Source organism: Chiloscyllium plagiosum, chromosome 3 (assembly GCF_004010195.1).
Source record: "Chiloscyllium plagiosum isolate BGI_BamShark_2017 chromosome 3, ASM401019v2, whole genome shotgun sequence".
Lineage (NCBI taxonomy): Eukaryota > Metazoa > Chordata > Chondrichthyes > Orectolobiformes > Hemiscylliidae > Chiloscyllium > Chiloscyllium plagiosum.
In genome coordinates this window covers 129,761,159-129,782,586 of record NC_057712.1, presented here as the reverse complement: position 1 = coordinate 129,782,586, position 21,428 = coordinate 129,761,159, and the positions used below count along the sequence as shown (strand labels likewise).

The window sequence follows — 21,428 nt, the reverse complement described above, 5'->3', positions numbered from 1 at the left end:
AGACAATAGACAATAGTTGCAGGAGTAGGCCATTCTGCCCTTCAAGCCTGCACCGCCGTTCAATATGATCATGGCTGATCATTCCTAATTAGTATCCTGTTCCTGCCTTATCTCCATAACTCTTGATTCCACTATCCTTGAGAGCTCTATCTAATTCTTTCTTAAATGAATCCAGAGACTGGGCCTCCACTGCCCTCTGGGGCAGAGCATTCCACACAGCCACCACTCTCTGGGTGAAGAAGTTTCTCCTCATCTCTGTCCTAAATGATCTACCCCGTATTTTTAAGCTGTGTCCTCTGGTTCGGCACTCACCCATCAGCGGAAACATGTTTCCTGCCTCCAGAGTGTCCAATCCTTTCATAATCTTATATGTCTCAATCAGATCCCCTCTCAGTCTTCTAAACTCAAGGGTATACAAGCCCAGTCGCTCAGTCTTTCAGTGTAAGGTAATCCCGCCATTCCAGGAATTGACCTTGTGAACCCTGCACTCCCTCAATAGCCAGAATGTCTTTCAAGCTGGTCCATGCCGACTAAAATATCCATCCATGTGAACCCTATTTCCCTGCAATTGGCCCATATCCTTCGAAACCTTTCCTATCCATGTATTTGTTCAAATGCCTTTTAAATGGTAATGTACCCACCTCAACCACTTTCACTGGCAGCTCATTCCATATGTGTACCTCCCTCTGTATACAAAGGTTGCACCTCAGGTTCTCTTTTATTCTTTCCTCTTGAAACTTCTAGTCCTAGACATTGCATTCACCCTACCCATGCTTCTCATGATCATGTATGCTTCTACAAGATCCCCCCCTCAGTCCCCCACGCTCTAAAGAAAAATGTCCTGGCTTGTCCAACCTCTCCCTATTACTCAGACCGTTGAGTTCTGGCAACATCATTGTAAATTTGTTCTGCACTCTTCCCAGTTTAATAACATCCTTCTTATAGCAAGGTGACCAAAACTGAATACAGTACTCCAAGTGCAGCCTCATCAATGTCCTATACAACTGCAACATAACTTCCCAACTTCTATACTCAGTGCCCTGACTGATGAAGGCCAGTGTCCCATAAGCCTTTTATCCCTGTCTACCTGTGACTCCACTCTCAGAGGACCATGCACCTGACTCCAAGATCCCTCTGTTCTATGACACTCCTTAAGACTCTACCATTCAGAATGAAACTCCTACCTTGATTTGACTTTCCAAAATGCAAGACCTCACACTTATCTATATTAAACTCAGTTTGCCATTTCTCAGTCCACTTCCTCAACTGATCAAGGTCCTGCTGCAATTTCTGATAACCTGCCTCACTGTCCATAGTACTGCTTATTTTGTTGTCATCTGTAAACTTACTAATCATGCCTTGTGCATTCCTATCCTTATGTTCCTCCTTATCTCATTCGCTGATATTGTATGTCTTTTTCCTCTTGTACAATGGGGTCTCTTAGAAAAAGTTAAAATCGCTATAGTCTGACCAGACCATAGAGTTACTGTTTGTTAGAGAGAGACAACTGGTGGTGGTTTAACCTGAGGGTCACTGCGCCTCATACAAGAGGAAAGTCCTTTGTGGTCATCTCAGCTGCTGTGGGAATTGAACTCACACCGTTGGCATCACTGTGCATCACAAACCAGGGAGGTCAGTTAGCTCAGTTATCTGAATGGTGGTTTGCAATGCAGAGTAACGCCTTTCGCCGTGTGTGTGATGACCCTCAGATTGAACCACCACCAGTCCACCCCCCTCTCTCTCTTCGCCTGCCACCACCAACAACATCCCCCCCCCCCTCCCCACCCTCCAGTGAGACAGCAACCCAATGATCTGGTAAGGAGACTTTATCTTTTAACTTTAATATGGTCTCTTTCCCACTGCATCCAAATAATACATTCAACCATAAAATCTGGCGTTACAAAAGGAAGTCATTTGGTGCACCATGCCTGCATACACTCCTTGAAAGAATTATCCAACAAATTCATTCACTTTTTTTATCCTCATGGACCTGTTTGTTTTCCCTTCATGTCCATTCTATTGACAATTACCTTAAACGTTTGCCCTCTGACTGCCATTTGTTCTGTGAATGACAACAGTTTCCCCATTCTCACTCTATCAAAATCTCATAGTTCTGAAATGCACATTCTGTTATTGTTTTCTTGTTTTTCATTCTTTCAATTTTCTTTTATGTCAATTAATTTTCTATCTCTTCTAGATCTCAGCCTGCAGAAGGATGTGTTATAATGAAATAAATGAATAGAGTTTTACCTTTCGGAATTGATGTCTGTCCATATTATTTCCTATGAATTGTCTTCCTAATTGAATGAGTCTGTCATTTGCCTGTTACTCAGAAGTCGTCTCACAGTAGGATGCTGTGATCAGTACTGTTCCCTTTCCAATTTGTGCTGTTTAGGTAAATGAGGCAGTTTAAAGATGTGAGGAGGTAGGTCTTTATTGCTGATTATAGAGAAATGTAAATGCTTTATTTAAATAGAATCATTTAATTAAACAATGACCCCTATAGTTTTAATTTCTATTCCCATGAGGAAATGCCTGGCCTCTTGATATGAAATGCCTGCTAATTACATGATTGAAATTCAAGTTAGATGTGTGGAGAATTATGGTCAAATCCAGGTTCCATTACACTATGGTACAACATTTTGCAATGTTCTCAAGAGTGGGCTTTTGGGCAGGTGATACTTGCTAAGATTATCATCCTGAACTTGAAAGTTAATAATCAGCAGAACTGATTTGTAATCAAGCAGAAGGCGCTGAAGTTGTTCAGTTCTATTGTGCTGACTGAAAATTGCATTGCGCAGTTCAACATAGCAGGTGGGTTCCCCTGCAGCTTTCCAGTGCATGGACAGTTTTCTGCTCAGAGAGGCAACAAATGTAGCAGCTGTGCCTTGCAGTCAAATTCTGAACTAGGGATAAAGAGAAAATCTGTTGAATGGTGAAAATCTGTCTGGAGCATGAAGACGCTGGAGACATACCAGAAAAAGACAGGTTAGCTTTTGGGTGTAACTTGGTTTTTCAGAGTTGGTCTAACTATGTAAAGGATTAATGACACAGGAGTGGGTCATTCATCCCTACAACCTGGGCTATCACCTAGTGAGGTGATAGCTAATCTCTATCATATGTTCATTGTTCATTCAAAGTTGATGAAAAATAGTAGGAATGAGATAAAGAGGGGGATAGAAAGTGTCAAAGAAATAGGTAGCTAAATGGAATGGGGGGGAGAAAAGGGTAAATGAGATTAAGATGACTGCTTGTGTGGAGGATAAGTACAAACAGAGGCTAGAGTTGAATAACCTTAGCTTTGTAACTAAAGGTTTTTCCTAATTGTATCAAAAAGGAATGCAAGATTGAGAATGGTTTGGCTCGTTTGAAAATAGATTTACATAGGATATAAGGCACTGAACTGTAGTATTTGACTGAACTGCCTGTGTTGATATTTAGGCTCCATTCGATGATAGCACAGTGTGCACCATCATTTGTAACTCCTTACATACTGAAACTGTCCATGTTCAAATGCAACATGATCTGGACAATATCTAGACTTGGCTGACAAGTGGTAAGTATCATGCAAGTGCCTAACAAAAGAGAATCTAATCATCACTCCTTGACATTCAATGGCATAAACATCACTGAATCTCCCACTGTCTACACCCTGGGGCTTTACCTTTGACCAGAAACTGAACTGCATTAACTATGTATAACTCAGTGGGTATAAGTGTCTAGGAATCCTGCAGTGATTAACTCACCTCCTGACACCCCAAAGCCTGTCTACAAGGCACAAGTCAGGAGTGTGATGAATTACTCCCCACTTGCCTGGATGAGTGCAGCTCTAACAACTCTCTAGAAGCTTGACACCATCCAGGACAAAGCAGTCTACTTGATTGGCAGTCTACCATATCCTCAACCACTCCCTCTCTTCGCCACTGATAAAAGATGACCAAAAAAGAGTAAAGAGAGAGGAAATAAATTGACAGTAAACTTGCAAAATACTATTAATGTGGACAGTAAGAGCTTTTTAAAAACACGTGAAGAGTGGCCAAAGTGAATATAAAGAATGAGGCTGGGGAAATAATAATGGGGCACCAGAAAATGGCAGAAGAGTTGAATAAATACATTGTGTCAGTCTTCACAATAGAAGACTCTTAGTGGCATTCCAAAGTTGTTAAATATTCAAGGGACAAAAAGAGGAAAGGAAATATATATCACTTGAGAAAAAGTGTAAAAGAAGCCAGTGGTGCTAAAGACTGATAAGTCCCCTAGAACTGATGGGATATATCCGAAGATATTAAAGGAAGTAACTACAGAGTTAGTGAGTGAACTAGTAATAATCTTCCAGGAATCCTTAGATTATGGAAAAGTCCCAGAGGATTGGAAACCTGCCAACATAACACCTTTATTTAAAACAGCTAGCTATAGGCCAAAGTTAAAAATCACACAACACCAGGTTATAGTCCAACAGGTTTAATTGGAAGCACACTAGCTTTCGGAGCGACGCTCCTTCATCAGCGTCACTCCGAAAGCTAGTGTGCTTCCAATTAAACCCTGTTGGACTATAACCTGGTGTTGTGTGATTTTTAACATTGTACACCCCAGTCGAACACCGGCATCTCCGAATCATAGCTATAGGCCAGTTAGCTTAATGTCTGCTGGTGGGAAAATGTTAGAGCCTATTAGAAAGAATATAATATCAGAGCATTTAGAAATATAATATGACCAAGTAGAATCATTATGGCTTCATGAAGGGGAATTCATACCTGATAAACTTATTGCCTCCTCTTTGAGGAGGTAACAACAGGATAAATAAAGGGGAAGCAGTGGATCTAACAAATTTGGATTTTCAAAAGACATTTGGTAAGGTACCACCCATTAGCTTACTTAATAAGGTAACCCACGATGATGAAGGATGAACATGGATAGAGGACGGGCTCATTAATAGAAGACAGAGTTAGGAAAATGGGCAATTTCAGAATAGCAACTTGTGATAGTTGAGTGCCACAGAGACTAGTGCTAAGCCTAAGATTATGTAGAATACATATTAATGACTTGGATGAGAAAAGTCAATGCACTGTAACCAAGTTTGCACATGGCACAAAAATAGGTGGGAAGGTAAGTGGTAAAAGTGACACAAAGAGTTTGCTAATGGATTTTGACAGGTTAAATGAATAGGCAAAAAAACTTGGCAGATGGAATATTCTGTGGGGAAATGTAAGATAATGCACTTTGGCAGGAACAAAGTAGGAGTTGAATATTGTATAAGTGAAGAAAGACTGTATAAATCTACAGAACCAAAGGATTTGAGAGTCCTTGTTCATGAATCTCAAAAAAATGGTTCATTAGGTAATAGGGAAGGCAAATGGAATGTTGGTCTTTATTTCAAAGAGAATGGAGTATAAAAACAGGGATGTTGTGTTAAAGCTATACAAGGCACTAGTCAGAACACAACTTGAATATTGTGAACAGTTTTGGCCCTGTATATAATGAAAAGTATACTGGAATTGGAGGCAGTTCCAGAGATTGTTTCATGACGTGATACTAGATATGGAGGGACAGTCTTATGAGAAGTTGAGTAGATTGGGCCTGTATTCATTGGATTATAGAAGAATGAGATGCAACCATACAAGAATCTTAGAGGGTTTGACAGGATAGATGCAAAAAGATATTTACCTTTTGGAGGGTCTAGGACCAGAAAGTATAATCTTAGAATATGGGGTCGCCTATTTAAGACCGAGATGAGAATTTTCTTCTCTCAGTGGGTAGTGAGTCTGTGGAATTGTTTACCAGAGATCCACTGAGGATGGGTCACTAAATATAATGAATGCTGAGATAGACAAAGTTTTAATAATTAAAAGAATCAAAGGATAATGGGGAAAGGGCAAGAAAATAAAGCTGAGAATGACCAGATCAGCTATAATCGTATTGAATGGCAGGTCAGACTTGATGGGCTTAATGGCCTCATTCTGCACCTGTATCCTATGGATTTATGGTCATCCAATACGCTTCTGCTGTATGGAATTACAGAAAGTTGATCATCGATGTTTGTGCAAATACAACCTGCTAGGAGTGCATGGCATCCAGAAAATAAGACCTGAATATTTAGTTGTAGCTCTAATCTGAATTTGCAACGGGCTATTCTCTGTGCAAACATATTGAATGTAATCTGTTTTGTGGGTGTCCCCTAAAAATATGTTTTTCTCTTTAGAAAACACCCGATTGTTCTTTCTCAATTGATCATGGTTATTTCTTGCCTACCTTGAAGCCACGCTAGATATTAATGTTCAAAGTCTGTGAGAAGATTTGTAGCTCGGGTGCTCGTTGTGGTTCTGTTCGCCGAACTGGGAATTTGTGTTGCAGAAGCGCTTCACAGGAGGCTCCCAAGCACTGAGGATACCACCTAGACAGGGGACGAAACGTCTGCAATAAAAATTGCCAGCTCGGCGAACAGAACCACAACAGATATTAATGTTTCGAAATGTGGTATTGATGGAAAGGAACATTGCTTATGGAAGAACTGGGAGGCAGGTAAATTATTCAACATTGCACATTTAAAGTGCTCTACCACTTGTACTTCAAAGTTTTATTTCCTTTTTAAAAAAAGTTTTCTAATGTTTCTGACTGATTTCATATCAAATCAGCATTTTGTGTTGTTTTAATTGTGGTGTAATGAGCTTCAATCACTGCTGGGTTGATATAGTACCCAGACTGTGCTCTGCTCCGCCCCTAATGTTTGAGGCAACAGTGAAGGCTAACTAAGAATGGATTCTTTACTTTTGGTTTTACTCCAAACTGGAAGTACGGATTGTCCATCAACACAATCGAAGTGGATCCTGTTAGTACATTTAAAATGGACCTGCATAGTTCTTTTGGCAGAAGTGACCTGATACAAGAAACAGAGAATGGTGTGTTTTAATAGATTATGAGGCTGGTCTTTTTCTCTCCTGTTAATCAATGTTAATAATGACCCTAGGCTGGAATACAAAGTCAACTCTGGGACCTGGTATTTTGGTGGTGTGTTTGCTGCATTAAGTTGCTGGGTCATTCAATTCTGCATCTTTGAAGCTTTTTTGGGGTTTGGAAAGGCAAGAGAAAGCTTCCCTATTTATCACAAATAATTAGATTCTAGCTATAGATAAACAGTTATAAACTGTCAACAATTAAAACTCTAATGCTCTTAAAAAACTGCCCTTTACATACATTAAGACAGACAGACAGACTGGAAAATGTAGGTTATGAGCAGAGCAAAGCTGGGAGGCAGTTCAGTGTTCCTATTCACAGCTTTCAGATACTATCCTTAAGCTGATCAGAACATTGCTTTTCAGTTGTCTTTCTATTGGATCCTTCCACCTGTATGTAAGAGACATTATGAGGCTGGCTTACTTATAAAAGGTCTTTGCCTTTATCAGTCAAAGGTTACAGCTCGCAACAATTGCGAAAGAAAAGATTTACTGGTTTTCTTCGGGTTTAAAATGGGTATAACTGCAGCCAACAGAGAAACAGCTCCTGTACTAATAGAGGTCAAACCACTTCTCTCTATCTTGTGTCCAGCCCTGAACTATTTACTGATGTTGTGGAACTTGAAAGGGTTCAGAAAAGATTTACAAGGATGTTGCCAAGGTTGGAGGGTTTGAGCTATAGGGAGAGGCTGAAGAGGCTGGGGCTGTTTTCCCTGGAGCGTCGGAGGCTGAGGGGTGACCTTATAGATGTTTACAAAATTATGAGGGGCATGGATAGGATAAATAGACAAAGTCTTTTCCTTGGGGTGGAGGAATCCAGAACTAGAGGGCATAGGTGAGAGGGGAGAGGTATAAAAGAGACCTAAGGGGCAACTTTTTCACACAGAGGGCGGTACGTGTATGGAATGAGCTGCCAGAGGAAGTGGAGGAGGCTGGTACAATTGCAATATTTAAGAGGCATTTGGATGGGTATATGAATAGGAAGGGTTTGGAGGGATATGGGCCGGGTGCTGGCAGGTGGGACTAGATTGGGTTGGGATATCTGGTTGGCATGGACGGGTTGGACCCCAAAGGGTTTGTTTCCGTAGATCTGTATGACTCTATGACTCTAGTTACCTGAGAGCCAGTCACATGGTTGATGGCAGGCAGAAGGCTTTTGTCATTGCTAACTGGTCACTAGTCCAATGACCAATCAACCTCTTGTTGCCAAAAACAGAAGTTGCAGGAGAAGCTCAGCAGGTCTAGCAGCATCTGTGAAGAGAAATCAGAGTTGACGTTTCAGGTCAGGTGACCCTGATTTACAGCACCCACAATTCTTTCAGTTTTTATTTAGTATTAATCTCTTGTTGCCACCCAACTGTTATCACTCTAACCTTCGAGCTCTGTGACAACTTGATCCTCAGATACCCTGAACCACGGCAACTAAAAAAAAGGTATAAATCAGGTATGCACAAAAGGAAAAGATTGAAGGATTACTGAGTCTTGGAGTTGTAGGTTGAGAGGAAATTGTAGAAATAGGGAGAACTGAAGTCCTAGAGGAATTTGAAATGTAAATATTGTATTTATATTTTTGATTTGAACTGAAATGGGAAAAGGACTGGGTTAAATTCTGAGGATTTTTGGAGGATTACCGTACTTTTTAAAAGCGACTTACTTGACACTTGTAATTACTGTTTCCACAGCTGCTTGTGCAAACAGGAGGGAAAGTCTGGTTACAAAACTGGCTACAGCAGAGGTATATGTACAAATGAAGACTTGATTAGTGACAGATAGCTGATTGCTCTGTGAAATGGTGACCAAATGATGTCAAAGGCTTTCTGCCTGCCAACAATTGTCAGGTAGCTGACAGTTTGAGGGGGGAGGGGGCCGCGTTGGTGACAGTGGTGGTGATGGTGAATGTTTGGGCAGACGGTATTAGACCTTCTGGAAGGGATGGAGCTGTTTTGCCTATGTAGTAAAAACCATCTCACGCCTCGATGTACCCAGTGTCTTTCCCCTCATCAGTTGTTATAGGTCACAGATAGAACATAAAACACAGTTGTTTTATAAATGTGAGCCAGTCACTCTGTGCCTGCTGCAAACAGATAAAAGTATCTGGAGAAGTCAGATTGGGAAACAGCATTTGGATCAGCTGAGCAAACCCTGTGGACATGTACGGTTCCCTCTGCCCCGTAGGACCATTTTTTGCCTGCCTGTCTGTATGTGTGTCTAAGGGGGAGTTCATAAGATGGGTTAGATTTTAGCATGGAGAAATATATTTCAATAGTTCATACAATACATCAGATTATATATATGTGGCCAATGGAAGGAATGTTTCTCAGGCCTCATTCTTTTCAATCCCTGCGTTTCAATTCTTTCTACTACCATTGATGATTTATTTTGCTGACCTGTAATCCTAAGGAATGGAGTGGTAGGCGTTGTGTGATTCACACTGAAATTTCTTTAAACTAAATTTTCTTTTACTTTTGGACTAGGAAATGACTTATGGGAAGGAAAGAACAAGTGGGTAAGGGTTTTTTTTAAATCAGATTGGTGACCTGTGACCAGTGGGATTCCACAGGGATCAGGTGCTGAATCGCAACTGTTTACAATATACATAAATGCGTTGGAGGAAGGAAGTAAGCGTGCTGCAGCCCAATTGCAGACACAAAAGTAGGTGGGATTGCAGCTTGTGATACGGATACAGAGAGATATTGATAGGTTGAGTAAGTGGACAAAAAGTTGGCAATTGAAATAAAATGTGGGAAAATGCCAAGTCTGTTCATTTTGGAAGGAAGAACAAAAGCATTATTTAAATGGAGAAAAACTGCAGAAACAGGCAACACAAGGGACTTGGGGCTGCTTGTGCATGAAACACAGAAAGCTCGCACAAAGGAACAGCAGCTAAGCAGGAAGGCTAATGGAACGTTGGCCCTTATTTCAAGGCAGTTGGAGTACAAGAGTACGGACGTCTTACTGTAACTGCACATGGTGCATCTGAAGTACTGTAAGCAGTTTTGGTCACCTTATTTAAAAAATATAATTTCATTGGAGGCAGTTTGGAGAAAGTTCTCTAGGATGATCCCTGGCATGCAGGGATTACCTTGTGAGCAAAGGCGAAACAGATTGGGACTCAACTCACTAGAGTTTAGAAGATTGAGAGGTGATCTCATTGAAAAATATTGGACTCTTAAGGGGCTTGACAGAGTAAATGCTGAGAGGATGTTTCCACTCATGGGAGATTGTGTGGCCAGAGGGCATAGTCTCAGAATAAAGGGGTGCAAATTTAAGACTGAGATGAGCCGGAGTTTCTTCTTTCAGAGAGTGTGTGTCTTTGGAAGTCCTTGTCACAGAGAGCTATGGGGATAGAGTCCTTGTGTATATTTAAGGCTGAGATGGATTCTTGATCAGTTAGGAATCATAGGTTATGGGGAAAAGGCAGGAAGTTGGATGTGAAAAATGTTGCATCAGTCATGATCCTATTGAATGGCAGAACATGCAAGGGGCAGAAGTCCTGTTTCTATTTCTTACATTTAGGCAACAAATTCTCTTATTCCTCCGTTGTAATGTTCCTACCCTCTCCTATAGGTTTATACTGTTGCTTGAGTGCACTTCAGCAACAGTAGCCCTTTAGTAGGTTGCTCATTGATCTGCAAAAAGCCAGATGGTCTATGTTGCTAAGCTCTGTGATGGTAGGAACAACAAAGCAGAACATAATGTGGTCGGTTTTCAAACACCTTCCAGCGTGAGTGGCTGGATATCAACTTATACAGTCTCGTGTTTAGATTAGAGTTGCGCTGGAAAAGAACAGCAGGTCAGGCAGCATCCGAGGAGCAGGAAAATCGATGTTTCGGGCAAAAGCCCTTCATCAGAAATGGAGGCAGGGAGCCTCCAGGCTGGAGAGATGGGGGAAGGTAGCATAGAGTACAATAGGTGAATGGGGGTGAGGATAGAGATGATAGGTCAGGGAGGAGGGTGGGGGAAGGTAGCAAATAGTACAATGGGTGAATGGGGGTGGGGATGTAGGTGATTGGTCAGAGAGGAGGGTGGAGTGGATAGGTGGAAAGGAAGATACGCAGGTAGGACAAGTCATGGGGACAGTGCTGAGCTGGAAGGTTGGAACTGGGGTAAGGTCGGGGGAGGGGAAATGAGGAAACTGGTGAAGTCTACATTGATGCCCTGGGGTTGAAATGTTCCAAAGTGGAAGAGGCACTGTCCCCATGACCTGTCCTACCTGCCAGTCATCCTTCCCACCTATCTGACCATTCACCTCCAACTGCACCCCCATTCACCTATTGTACTCTTTGCTACCTTCTCCCCAGCCCTCCTTCCCCCCCCCCCCCCCCCCCCCTTATCTCTCCCCCCTGCCAACCCCACTACTTATCTCTCCACCCTGGCGGCTTCCTGCCTTCATTCCTGATGCAGGGCTTTTGTCCAAAACATCGATTTTCCTACTCCTCGCATGCTGCCTGCACCACTCTAATCTAAACTCTGGTTTCCAGCATCTGCAATCCTCACTTTTGCCTTATACAGTCTTGTGTCATAGCTACAGTTTCTGAATCACCACACTAACCTCACTAAACATAGAACAGAAATCAAACCTTGATATTTTGGTTAAAATCACCCAACACAAGGTTATAGTCCAACATGTTTATTTGGAAGCACTAGCTTTTGGAACGCTGCTTCTTCATCAGGTGGTTGTGGAGAATAAGATTGTAAGACACAGAATTTATAGTAAAAGTTTAAATAGTGATGTAACTGAAATTATATATTGAAAAAGACCTGGATTGTTTGTTAAGTCTCTCATCTTTTAGAATTAACATGTTGGTTTCAGTTCTTTCAAATATCAATCGCAGAACTTTTTTAAAGTTACATTCTCAAGTGAACTTTAACAATTGGTGTCATATTGGCCCAGATAATGTATTTAAGATGTGAGGTGCCCTGTGTAAGACTGTCTGTGGTCAGACTGATTCTCATCTAAAAAACAGATTTACAGAATCATACATGGATTCATGCAGTTTTTGAGTAAAATAATATGTAATTCTGCAAGTACAAATTCACCCCACAAACTTAGAGATGCGTGTGTGTGTGTGTGAGTGAGTGTGGGGAGGGGATTAGTTGGTTATGAGTGTCTTTGAGAGAGTGTGTGTGCATGTGAGTATGGGAGTGTTTGTGTGAGCATATGAGAGAGAGCTTGTGTAGGAGAGAGGGTCTGTAGGACTGTGTGTCTGTAGGAGTGTCTGTGTCTGCATGTGTGTCTGTGTGTGTGTGTGGTGCAGTGGGGTCACCTGTAGTGTGACTTGAACCCAAGGTCCTGGTTGAGGCCATCCCCATGGGTACAGAACTTGGCTATCAGCCTCTGCTCAGCCATTTTGTGTTGTTGCCTGTCCTGAAGTCTGTCTTGGAGGACGGTCACCCAAAGGTTCGAGGTTGAAATTGATATTTTGGGTTTGTAATGCTTTCTGCATTTTGGGGGATGTGCTTGGGGGAGGTGATGGTACTGGACTATTAATCTAATAACTCAACAATGCTCTGGAGTCATAGGTTTGAATTCCAGCAGGGCAAATGGTGGAAATTGAATTAAAATTAACTGGAATAAAAATGATGGTGACAATGAAGCCATTGTTGATTGTTATAAAAACATATGTAAGTTGACTGATAACCCTTAGGGAATGGTGTCTATTATCCTTAGCTGCTCTGCACTGTATCTGACTCCAGACCCATAGCAAAATGGTTGACTCTTAAGTGCCCTCTGAAAGGGCCTAGCACCATTCAGCTCTATCAAACTGCAATCAAAACTGGACAGACCACCTGGCATAGACCTAGGGGCAGGAAACGACAACAGCAAACTCACCATGGGTTGCCATGCCAAGCCCTTATTAACATCTGCAGGGTCCTGTCAAGTGGACTGCAGTGATTCAAGAAACCAGCTCCCCACCACTATCTCAAGGGCAATGAGGGACAGGCAATAAATGCTGGCCAGCCACTGACACCTGTTTCCTGTGTGTGAATAAACTTTTTTTTTTAAAAAGTAAAACAAAAACTGTCTCACAGACCAATTGAGCAAAGGCATGATGTTGTCATACTCCTGGAATTTGACTTTACATATAACGTTAACGTTCAGTTGATTGTTAGGAAGGCAAATGTAATGTTAGCATTCATTTCAAAAGGGCTAAAATACAAAAGCAGAGATGAACTCCTGAGGCTGTACAGACCACATTTGGAATATCAGTTCTGAGAAAGGGTCACACCACCCGAAAGGTTAACTCTGATTTCTCTCCACAGATGCTGCCAGACCTGCTGAGCTTTTCCAGCAATTTCTGTTTTTGTTTGGAATATTGTGAGCAGGTTTTAGCTCCATGCCTAAAGAAGGATGTGCTGGGTTTGGAGGGGGTCCAGAGGACCCTAGGCATGAAGGGCTTGTCATATGAGGAGCAGTTGAGGACTCTGTACTCAGTGGAATTTAGAAAGATTAGGGGGAATCTGATTGAAAGTTACAGAATACCAAGAGGCATAGATAGATTAGATTAGATTACATTACAGTGTGGAAACAGGCCCTTCCGCCCAACAAGTCCACACCGACCCGCCGAAGCGCAACCCACCCATACCCCTACATTTGCCCCTTACCTAACACTACAGGCAATTTAGCATGGCCAATTCACCTGACCTGCACATCTTTGGACTGTGGGAGGAAACCTGAGCACCCGGAGGAAACCCACGCAGACATGGGGAGAACGTGCAAACTCCACACAGTCAGTCGCCTGAGGCGGGAACTGAACTCGGGTCTACAGGCGCTGTGAGGCAGCAGTGCTAAATACTATGCCACCGTGTTGATAGAGTGGACATGAAGAAGATATTCCCATAAGTAAGAGAGACTAGAACCCAGAGGCACAGCCCTAGTGAAGGAATAACCCTTTAGAATTTCTTCAGGCAGAGAGTGATTAATCTATGGAACTCATTGCCGCAGAGGGCAATGCTGCAAGTCATTAATTTAAGACAGAGATAGGTTTTTGATTGGTAAGAGGATCAAGGGTTACAGGAAGAAGGTAGGAGAATGGGGTCGACAAACACATAATCAACAATCGAATGTTAGAACAGACTGAATGGGCCAAGTGGCCTAATTTTGCACCTGTGTCTTATGGTCTCAGTGGTGATGGCACAGTGATATACAGTCTTTAGAGAGTTGCCCTGGGAGACCTCAACATGGACTGCAGACCCCATAAAGTCCATGGTGTCAGGTCAAAAATGGACAAGAAAACTCCCTGCTGATTACCACATACCGTCCTCCCTTGGCTGATGAATCAGTACTCCTCCATGTTGAACAACACCTGGAGGAAGCACTAAGGGTGGCAAAGGTACAAAATGAACTCTGGGTGGGGGATTGCAATGTCCATCTCAGAGAGTAGCAGCACCACTGATCAAGCTGGTCAAGTCTTAAAGGGCATGGTTGCTAGACTGGGTCTGCAGCAAGTAATGAGAGAACCAGCAGTTGGGATAAATATATTTGACCTCTTTCTCACCAACCTGCCTGCCACAGATGCATATGCATGGCAGTGTTGATAAGTGTGCCCGCTGCACAGTCCTTCATGGAGACAGAATCCCACCTTCACCTTTAAGAATACTGTACATCGTGTTGTATGGCACTATCATTAAATGTGCTAAATGGGACAGACTTTGAGCAGATATAGCAACTCAACTGGGCATTCATCGACACCAGCAGAACTGTACTCAAACATAATCTGCAAACATAAGCAGGAGTGGCAGCAGGCACTATCCAAAAATGAGGTGTTAACTTGGTGAAGCTATGAAACAGGAATACCTATTTGTCAAACATAAGCAGCAAGTGATAAACAGAGGAAAACGTGACATCATCTGATGAAGGAGCAGTGTTCAGAAAGCTTGTGTTTCAAATAAATCTGTTGGACTATAACCTGGTGTCGTGTGACTTCTGACTTTATCCACCCCAATCCAACACTAGCACCTCCATTTCGAAGTTTCATATCAAACAGAAAATTCTGGAAATGCACAAAAGGTCTGGAAAGATAGCAGCTTTTGATTTGTCACAGTTGCAGATTCCACAGAATCAGAATTGAGTAGCATCATGTGCCTGATTTCCGAGTACTGTGCATAATATGAATGCTTGATGCAATATCATTTCTTTGTGATGGGAAGCCAGTGGTTCTCCAACCTTGCCAACCAAAACTGGCATCTAAAAAGCCAGTGACTGAAGTTTGTGTTTTGTGTTAACACCTGGCAGCTGCCAAGCCTGCACTTTCAATAATTAGAATGCTTCAGAGCAAAAGAAAAACCATCATTAGCCACCCCCAAGCTCTTGCTTTCTAGGATGCACGCACTCCCATGCCAGCTACAATCTTGTATAGCTTTTGTGTATTTTAAACTCAGTCCAGAAGCAGGTGGAGGCTGTCCTTTGATCATTTTAATCCATGCTGATTGTTAGCCTATTTATTGCCTGTTAAAGTGACCATTTAATTGCACTGAAAGCTGTAGCATCAACACCTTGAAGGGCCTTGCACAGATGCTTCTGATGATTTTGGCCTTTTCAAATTTGACGCTTTTATTCCTTCTTTGTGTAATGAGGTATGTTTTAACAGCTCTCACTAAAAATTAGAACCAAGAAAATTATGTTGAAAGCTACAACGCTGTTTCTTTCATTTGAACAAGACCAAATTGCAAGAGATACTAAAAACCTGAAATAAAAACCATAAATACCAGAAATACGGTATTTTCATCTGCTGACGATTTTTGGTATCTTCTGCTTTTATTTCCTTTAATTACTTCATTAATAACTAATGTGAATGCCATTTGTTTTCCTATTCCCATCATGCATTCTGCTGGTCTTGTTACTAAACTCTGTTGTAGACCAGTAATGATACAGAGCTAACTCTTGACTGGATCCTTTTGTGGTGCTGCATGTGTCTCCTTTATCCCATGAGGTAGATGCAGTGGTGTTAGAACAAGGGATTGCAGGTAGGCTCTTTTGCCATACTATATTAAAGATAATTCACATATGTACAACTGAAGCTGGCGGAGTGCGCTGTAATTCTCTCAGTTACCTAAATGTCAAATTAAATACCTATCAAGTTTTTAAAAAATCTATTATCACACTTTCTGGTTTATTATCGAAACAGAACTTATTCAATGACAATGCAATAATTGGTTAACATATACAGACAGTAACACTGAAATGCTCATCCATCTAAATAACCCCAAAACGTACACTCTCTCTCTCACACTGTCACGCACACACTCTCGCGCACACACACAGTCTGTCTTCGGGAAAAGAGGCAAAAAACAGATTTCTCTGCAGAGGTCGGCTTGCTGACAAAATGCTTTATATATGGATTATTCTTGAAGGCAAAAGGATAAAGTATAAAGTGTTCTGCAGTCTGTCCCTCTGATGTTCTAGCTGATATGGTGGTGTCACTACCCACGCATGGTTGTCTGTGGAATGTTTCTGAGTGAGCTTGCTCAGGAAATCGAATATTGATCCTCAAAAGACTATTTCAGAACATTTAGGTTTCACTCTGAACTCAACAACAGTTTTGTTTTTAGAAATGTGAAAGATCAGGTGGGCAGCCCTTCCTCACAGGCTTCTTGTTGCCCCAACTAATATCAGATACCAATACACTGTCTTTAAACCTGCCATTGATGAAAACAGTAGTCTACAGCAAAAAAAGTATTTACACCAGCCATGTGATTTCCAGGAAGCCTTGTTGAAAACAATCTTGTATCCAGTGACCTTTCAACACCTCTTTTAAATAAATTGCTCCAGATATTTCCGCAAAATTTGAAATAAATCTTTCAAAGCATAAGCCCTTTGGGAATTATGAAATATGAAGCATCTTTATAAGATCTCCGGTCTACTTTGTCAATCAGTGATTTCAAAACTGATCTGATAATCCTTAACTCTGTTTTTCTACCTTTTCCCCATAAGCCTTAATGCTCTTATTGATTAAAAATCTATTTACCTCAGCCTTGAATATACTGAGTAGCCCAGCCTCAATTGCTATCTGTGGTAAAGGATTCCACAGATTCACCAACCTCAAAAGGACTTCCTCCTCATCTCGGTCTTAAATGTACAACTGCTTATTCCTGAGATCATGCCCCTTTGTCTCCTTGTGGGAGAGTCTAGGCCCAGCCTTCCACATCTACCCTGTCAAGTCTCATAAGAACATAGCGACAGGAGTAGGCCAATCAGCTCCTTGAGCCTGTTCTACCATTCAGTGGAATCATGTCTGATCTGTAGCCTAACTCCATATCCCTCTGGCCCATCATATTAATACCTTTGCTTAACAGAAAATTATCTGCTCAGAGTTAAAGTTAATAACTGGTCAGGTTTCCACTGGGTTTATGGAAAACATTTCCATATATCTTTTGTGTGTAGAATCTTGTATGCTTCAATCACAGAAAATCGCAGGCAACAATACATCCTTCCCCAATCAGCTCAATGCATTCTACGCTCGCTTTGATCAGAAGGTCAGAGAAATGATGTCACCTATCCCAACAGCCTTGGGTGCACCTGTACCCACTGTCAGCCTTCTTGAGAGTGAACCCACAGTAAGCAACTGACCTGAATAGAGTCCCTGGCCATGTACTCAGATCCTGTGCAGCCGAGCTGGTGGGAGTGTTTGCAGACATTCGAAATTCCCACCTGTTTCAAGAAGATCACATCTTCCTGAAGCCAAAGAAAAAAATTATACAGTGTACCTCAATGACCACCGTCCAGTGGCTCTGACCTCCAAAATTATGAAGAGCTTTGAGAGGTTAGCCATGGCTCACATCAACTCCAGCCTACCAGATTGCCTTGATCCTTTGCAATTCACCAATCACCACAACAGATCCACAGCAGATGCCATCTCCCAGGTCCTACATTTATCCCTGGAACATGCGGATAATAAGGATATCTATATCAGGCTCCTACTTATTGACTACAGCTCTGCCTTCAGCACCATAATTCCAAACAAACTCATCTCCAGCCTCTGAGACCTAGGACTCTGCTCCCCTTCTGCAACTGGATCTTCGACTTCCTGCCCCACAGACCGCAATCAGTAAGAACAGGTGACAACACCTTCTCCACAACAATCCTCAACTATGGTTCCCACAAGGCTGCATACTTAGCCCCTTACTATAATCATTATACACTCACAACCCTGAGGCCAATTTTCACCCCAACTCCATTTATGAGTTTGCTGATGACATTGCTGTTGTAGATCGGATCTCAAAAAAAACGACAAGACAGAACACAGGAAAGGGTTTGAGCGCTTGGCAGTGTGCTGTATGTAAATCTGAGAAAGAGAGGGTCTGGCAGAAAGGTCTTGTCGATCTGCTGTTTCAGGTTTCTTCATAGAACTTTATCATGATTTTTCACAAAGCTAAATTTTTTTTATTTATCACAAAATTGGAGGGAAAATGTGGTTGGTCCTCTTCAAATTATTATGAAGGTGAATTAGTCTAGCTCTTTGCTCAGTCATTCTATTCTCTGGAGTGAGGTAACGTAAGTCGGAGATTTTCTAGGTGGTGTTTTGAGATGTCCCTTCTCCTATTTTGCTCACTGATCAGGAGAAGAGATATTACTCCATGGGCTCAGGAAATATGATATATTCTGCAGTTTTCTAAATGCTTCATCTGAGAGTGGTTTAGCATCTTGTTTTCTTTATCCTGTTTTTAGACGTGTGACGGATGTGAAGAAGCTGGTGAAACGAGCATGGCTATGAGCAACGGGAATGGTGACTTCATGGTTCAGAGCAATGGCAGTGTCCCATCAAATGCTAACGGTAACAGCATCGCTGCAGCCTGCGATGGAGACCACCTCTCCGAGCAGCTGTCAGCCAAGGAGACTTCAAGGGCAAAAGTGAGTCACAACAGCGGTACACTGCCAAATGGTACTGTTAAGCCTTCTTGCCTCTTTACAGACAATATGATAAACAGCCAAAGACCTGTGGCATTGCTGCCACAATGTTGCCACCATTGTCCATACCATCATCCTTTGTGTTGTCACAGTAACCAACCAGATTGCCATTCTTTGGGAAATATCACCATCACCTCTCCATTGACATCTTCCTGCCTGCAAACTCACTCCGAGTACCCAACATCTATGTGCCAAAACACTTCCCCTCTCCATGCAGCCGGCTGCTGCCTCCAGCCTGTCTCTTCTCTCATCGATCACGCTCCCCTTTGTCTTCATCATCGGTGGCCTGACCATTTCCAGCATCAACCTGTGCAACAGCAACACATCCCCGACATCAGGTATGCTCCACTTACATGGTCTTTCATTTCTGTAGTGAGTAAACCTTTTCCCTGTTGATAATCCCAGATAAGTATACTGTGATGGATGAAAATTAAGTTTTAGTTAATTGAATGAAAATATCCTGAAAACTCTTCAAAAATATGTGTCAAGTGTAATGTGTAATCGAAAATATTTATGTCTGGGTTCAAAATGGAATTTTCCTGCTTAAACTCTCCTTACATGAAGGAGAGACTTCAGAGAACAGTTGTGTGGGGGGTTAATATAAGTACTTTAATGTGGTGTGGTTTGACTTGTAAACTCTTGTGTATAACCTGGTTTACGTATGTAATTGTTTCATACTTTGGGGTGTATTTGGAAAGAACATTTTGAGGTGTATAACACTATGCAACGGTATCAATTGTTAAATTATTAGCGGTGGAGTGAAGTGTTTATTTCATCGATGTGTGCTTTGCCCCGAAAGACAGGCCCTTTTGCTTTGTTTTCTTGGGGGATGTGAGTGTCTTGTGAGGCCCACATGCCAATTTCTAATTACTCTTGAACAGAGTGGCTTGCCAGAGGACAGCTATGACTCAGCCAAATTGCTGTGAATCTAGAGGACCAGGTAAGGCTGACCGATTTCCATGCCACCCATTTCAACGTGCGATGGTAGTTGTGACACCAGCTTTATATTCCAGATCTATTTATTATTTAAATTTAAATTTCACAGACTGCCATGATGACATTTCAATCTATGTTCCCGTTGGATTCCTGGTTCAGTAATATTGCAGCTACACAGCCATCTGCCTGGTCTGACCCATTCTCTGCTGGCGCTTCATAAATAAATACAGCAGCCAGAGGCCAGTCAGTTTAACCTCAGTGGGACAAAATTAACAGCCATCAACATGGTGGATTAATAAAGGAAAACCTGTGAACGGTAGATTGATTGATGTGTTGTACATGGACTTCAAAAGGCATTTAGTAAACTATCATGTTATATACGTCTACATACTAGGCTTGTTATAAAGGTGGAAGACCATGGAATGAAAGGAAAATTGGTGGCATAGATTCAGGTAGGTTGAGTAACAGGAAAGAATTATGGTGAATGGTTGATTTTCTTTTCACTGGAAGAAGGTATACAGTTGTGTTTCCTAGCCATTACTATTAGGAACACAGCTTCTCTGTATAGATTGTCTAATGTGGCTGTAAAATGAACAATTACAAAGTTTTAAGGTGTTGTAACCTTTAGAAATATTGTAAACTGTGAAGAGGATAGTGTTAAACTTCAAGACAAAACATGATGGCTGAATGGGCAGACATGTGGCAGCTAAATGTAACGCAGTATGTCATGGAAACGTGAAGTGCACTTTGCAGGTAAAGCGAGGAGAGGCAATATAACACAAAGGGAATGCAGAACACAGAGACCTTAAGAAAGATGCACAACTCTAAGAAAGTGAACAGGACAAGCTGAGAAAGTGGTTAGAAAACAGACAAAATTCTGGGCTTTATACGTAGAGGTATAGAGCAGAAAAACAAGATGTTAAAAGAGAACTTTGATATGAATTAACAAAGAGGATTAATTATCCCCCACTGTTCCACAATGCGTCACAAAGTGTATAAATATTTAAAATCACAATGAAATACTAAAATGGCCAAATTGCCTGAGTGATTGCCACCCAGGACAAAAAGCAGTTCACATTAGGCTTCTTCTATAACAGAAAATTACTCTATTTATTGTACTTTAACAAATGACACAGAATAGAAAGGACTCAGAATCTACAACTATACAACTTGAACTAACCCCCATTAAAACCCTTAAATAAACATACACAATCATTCATGATTGAGATATCCCAGGGCATCAATGTGGAACCTCTGCTCCAATCCCAACCTCACCATCAAGCCAGCGGATAAAGGGGGCGCAGTGGTAGTCTGGTGCACTGACCTCTGCACCGCTGAAGCCAAATGCCAACTCGAGGACACCTCTTTCTATTGCCCCCTCGACCATGACCCCACCCCCCCATCACCAAACCATCATCTCCCAGACCATACAGAACCTCATCAACTCAGGAGATCTCCGTCCCACAGCTTCCAACCTCATAGTCCGGGAACCCCGCACTGCCCGGTTCTACCTCCTTCCCAAGATCCACAAGCCTGACCACCCTGGCCGACCCATTGTCTCAGCATGCTCCTGCCCCACTGAACTCACCCCTACCTACCTCGACACTGTCCTATCCCACCTAGTCCAGGAACTC

General features: G+C 42.0%; 1 protein-coding gene across 8 annotated transcripts in view; it reads left to right on the top strand.

The window, feature by feature from the left end:
• disp1 (dispatched homolog 1 (Drosophila)) overlaps positions 1-21,428 on the top strand; it is a 366,584-nt gene that overhangs the window by 225,586 nt on the left and 119,570 nt on the right. For 5 of the 8 annotated variants that reach the window (XM_043687321.1, XM_043687317.1, XM_043687322.1 and 2 more), the window contains one exon: positions 18,619-19,196. In XM_043687321.1, coding sequence (XP_043543256.1) covers positions 18,655-19,196 — 542 coding nt within the window. In that variant the 5' untranslated portion in view covers positions 18,619-18,654. Of the gene's footprint in view, positions 1-2,970; positions 2,989-15,444; positions 15,528-15,828; positions 15,918-18,618; positions 19,197-21,428 lie in introns of those variants that run through there. The other 3 variants (XM_043687320.1, XM_043687318.1, XM_043687319.1) reach the window with 3 other exon arrangements.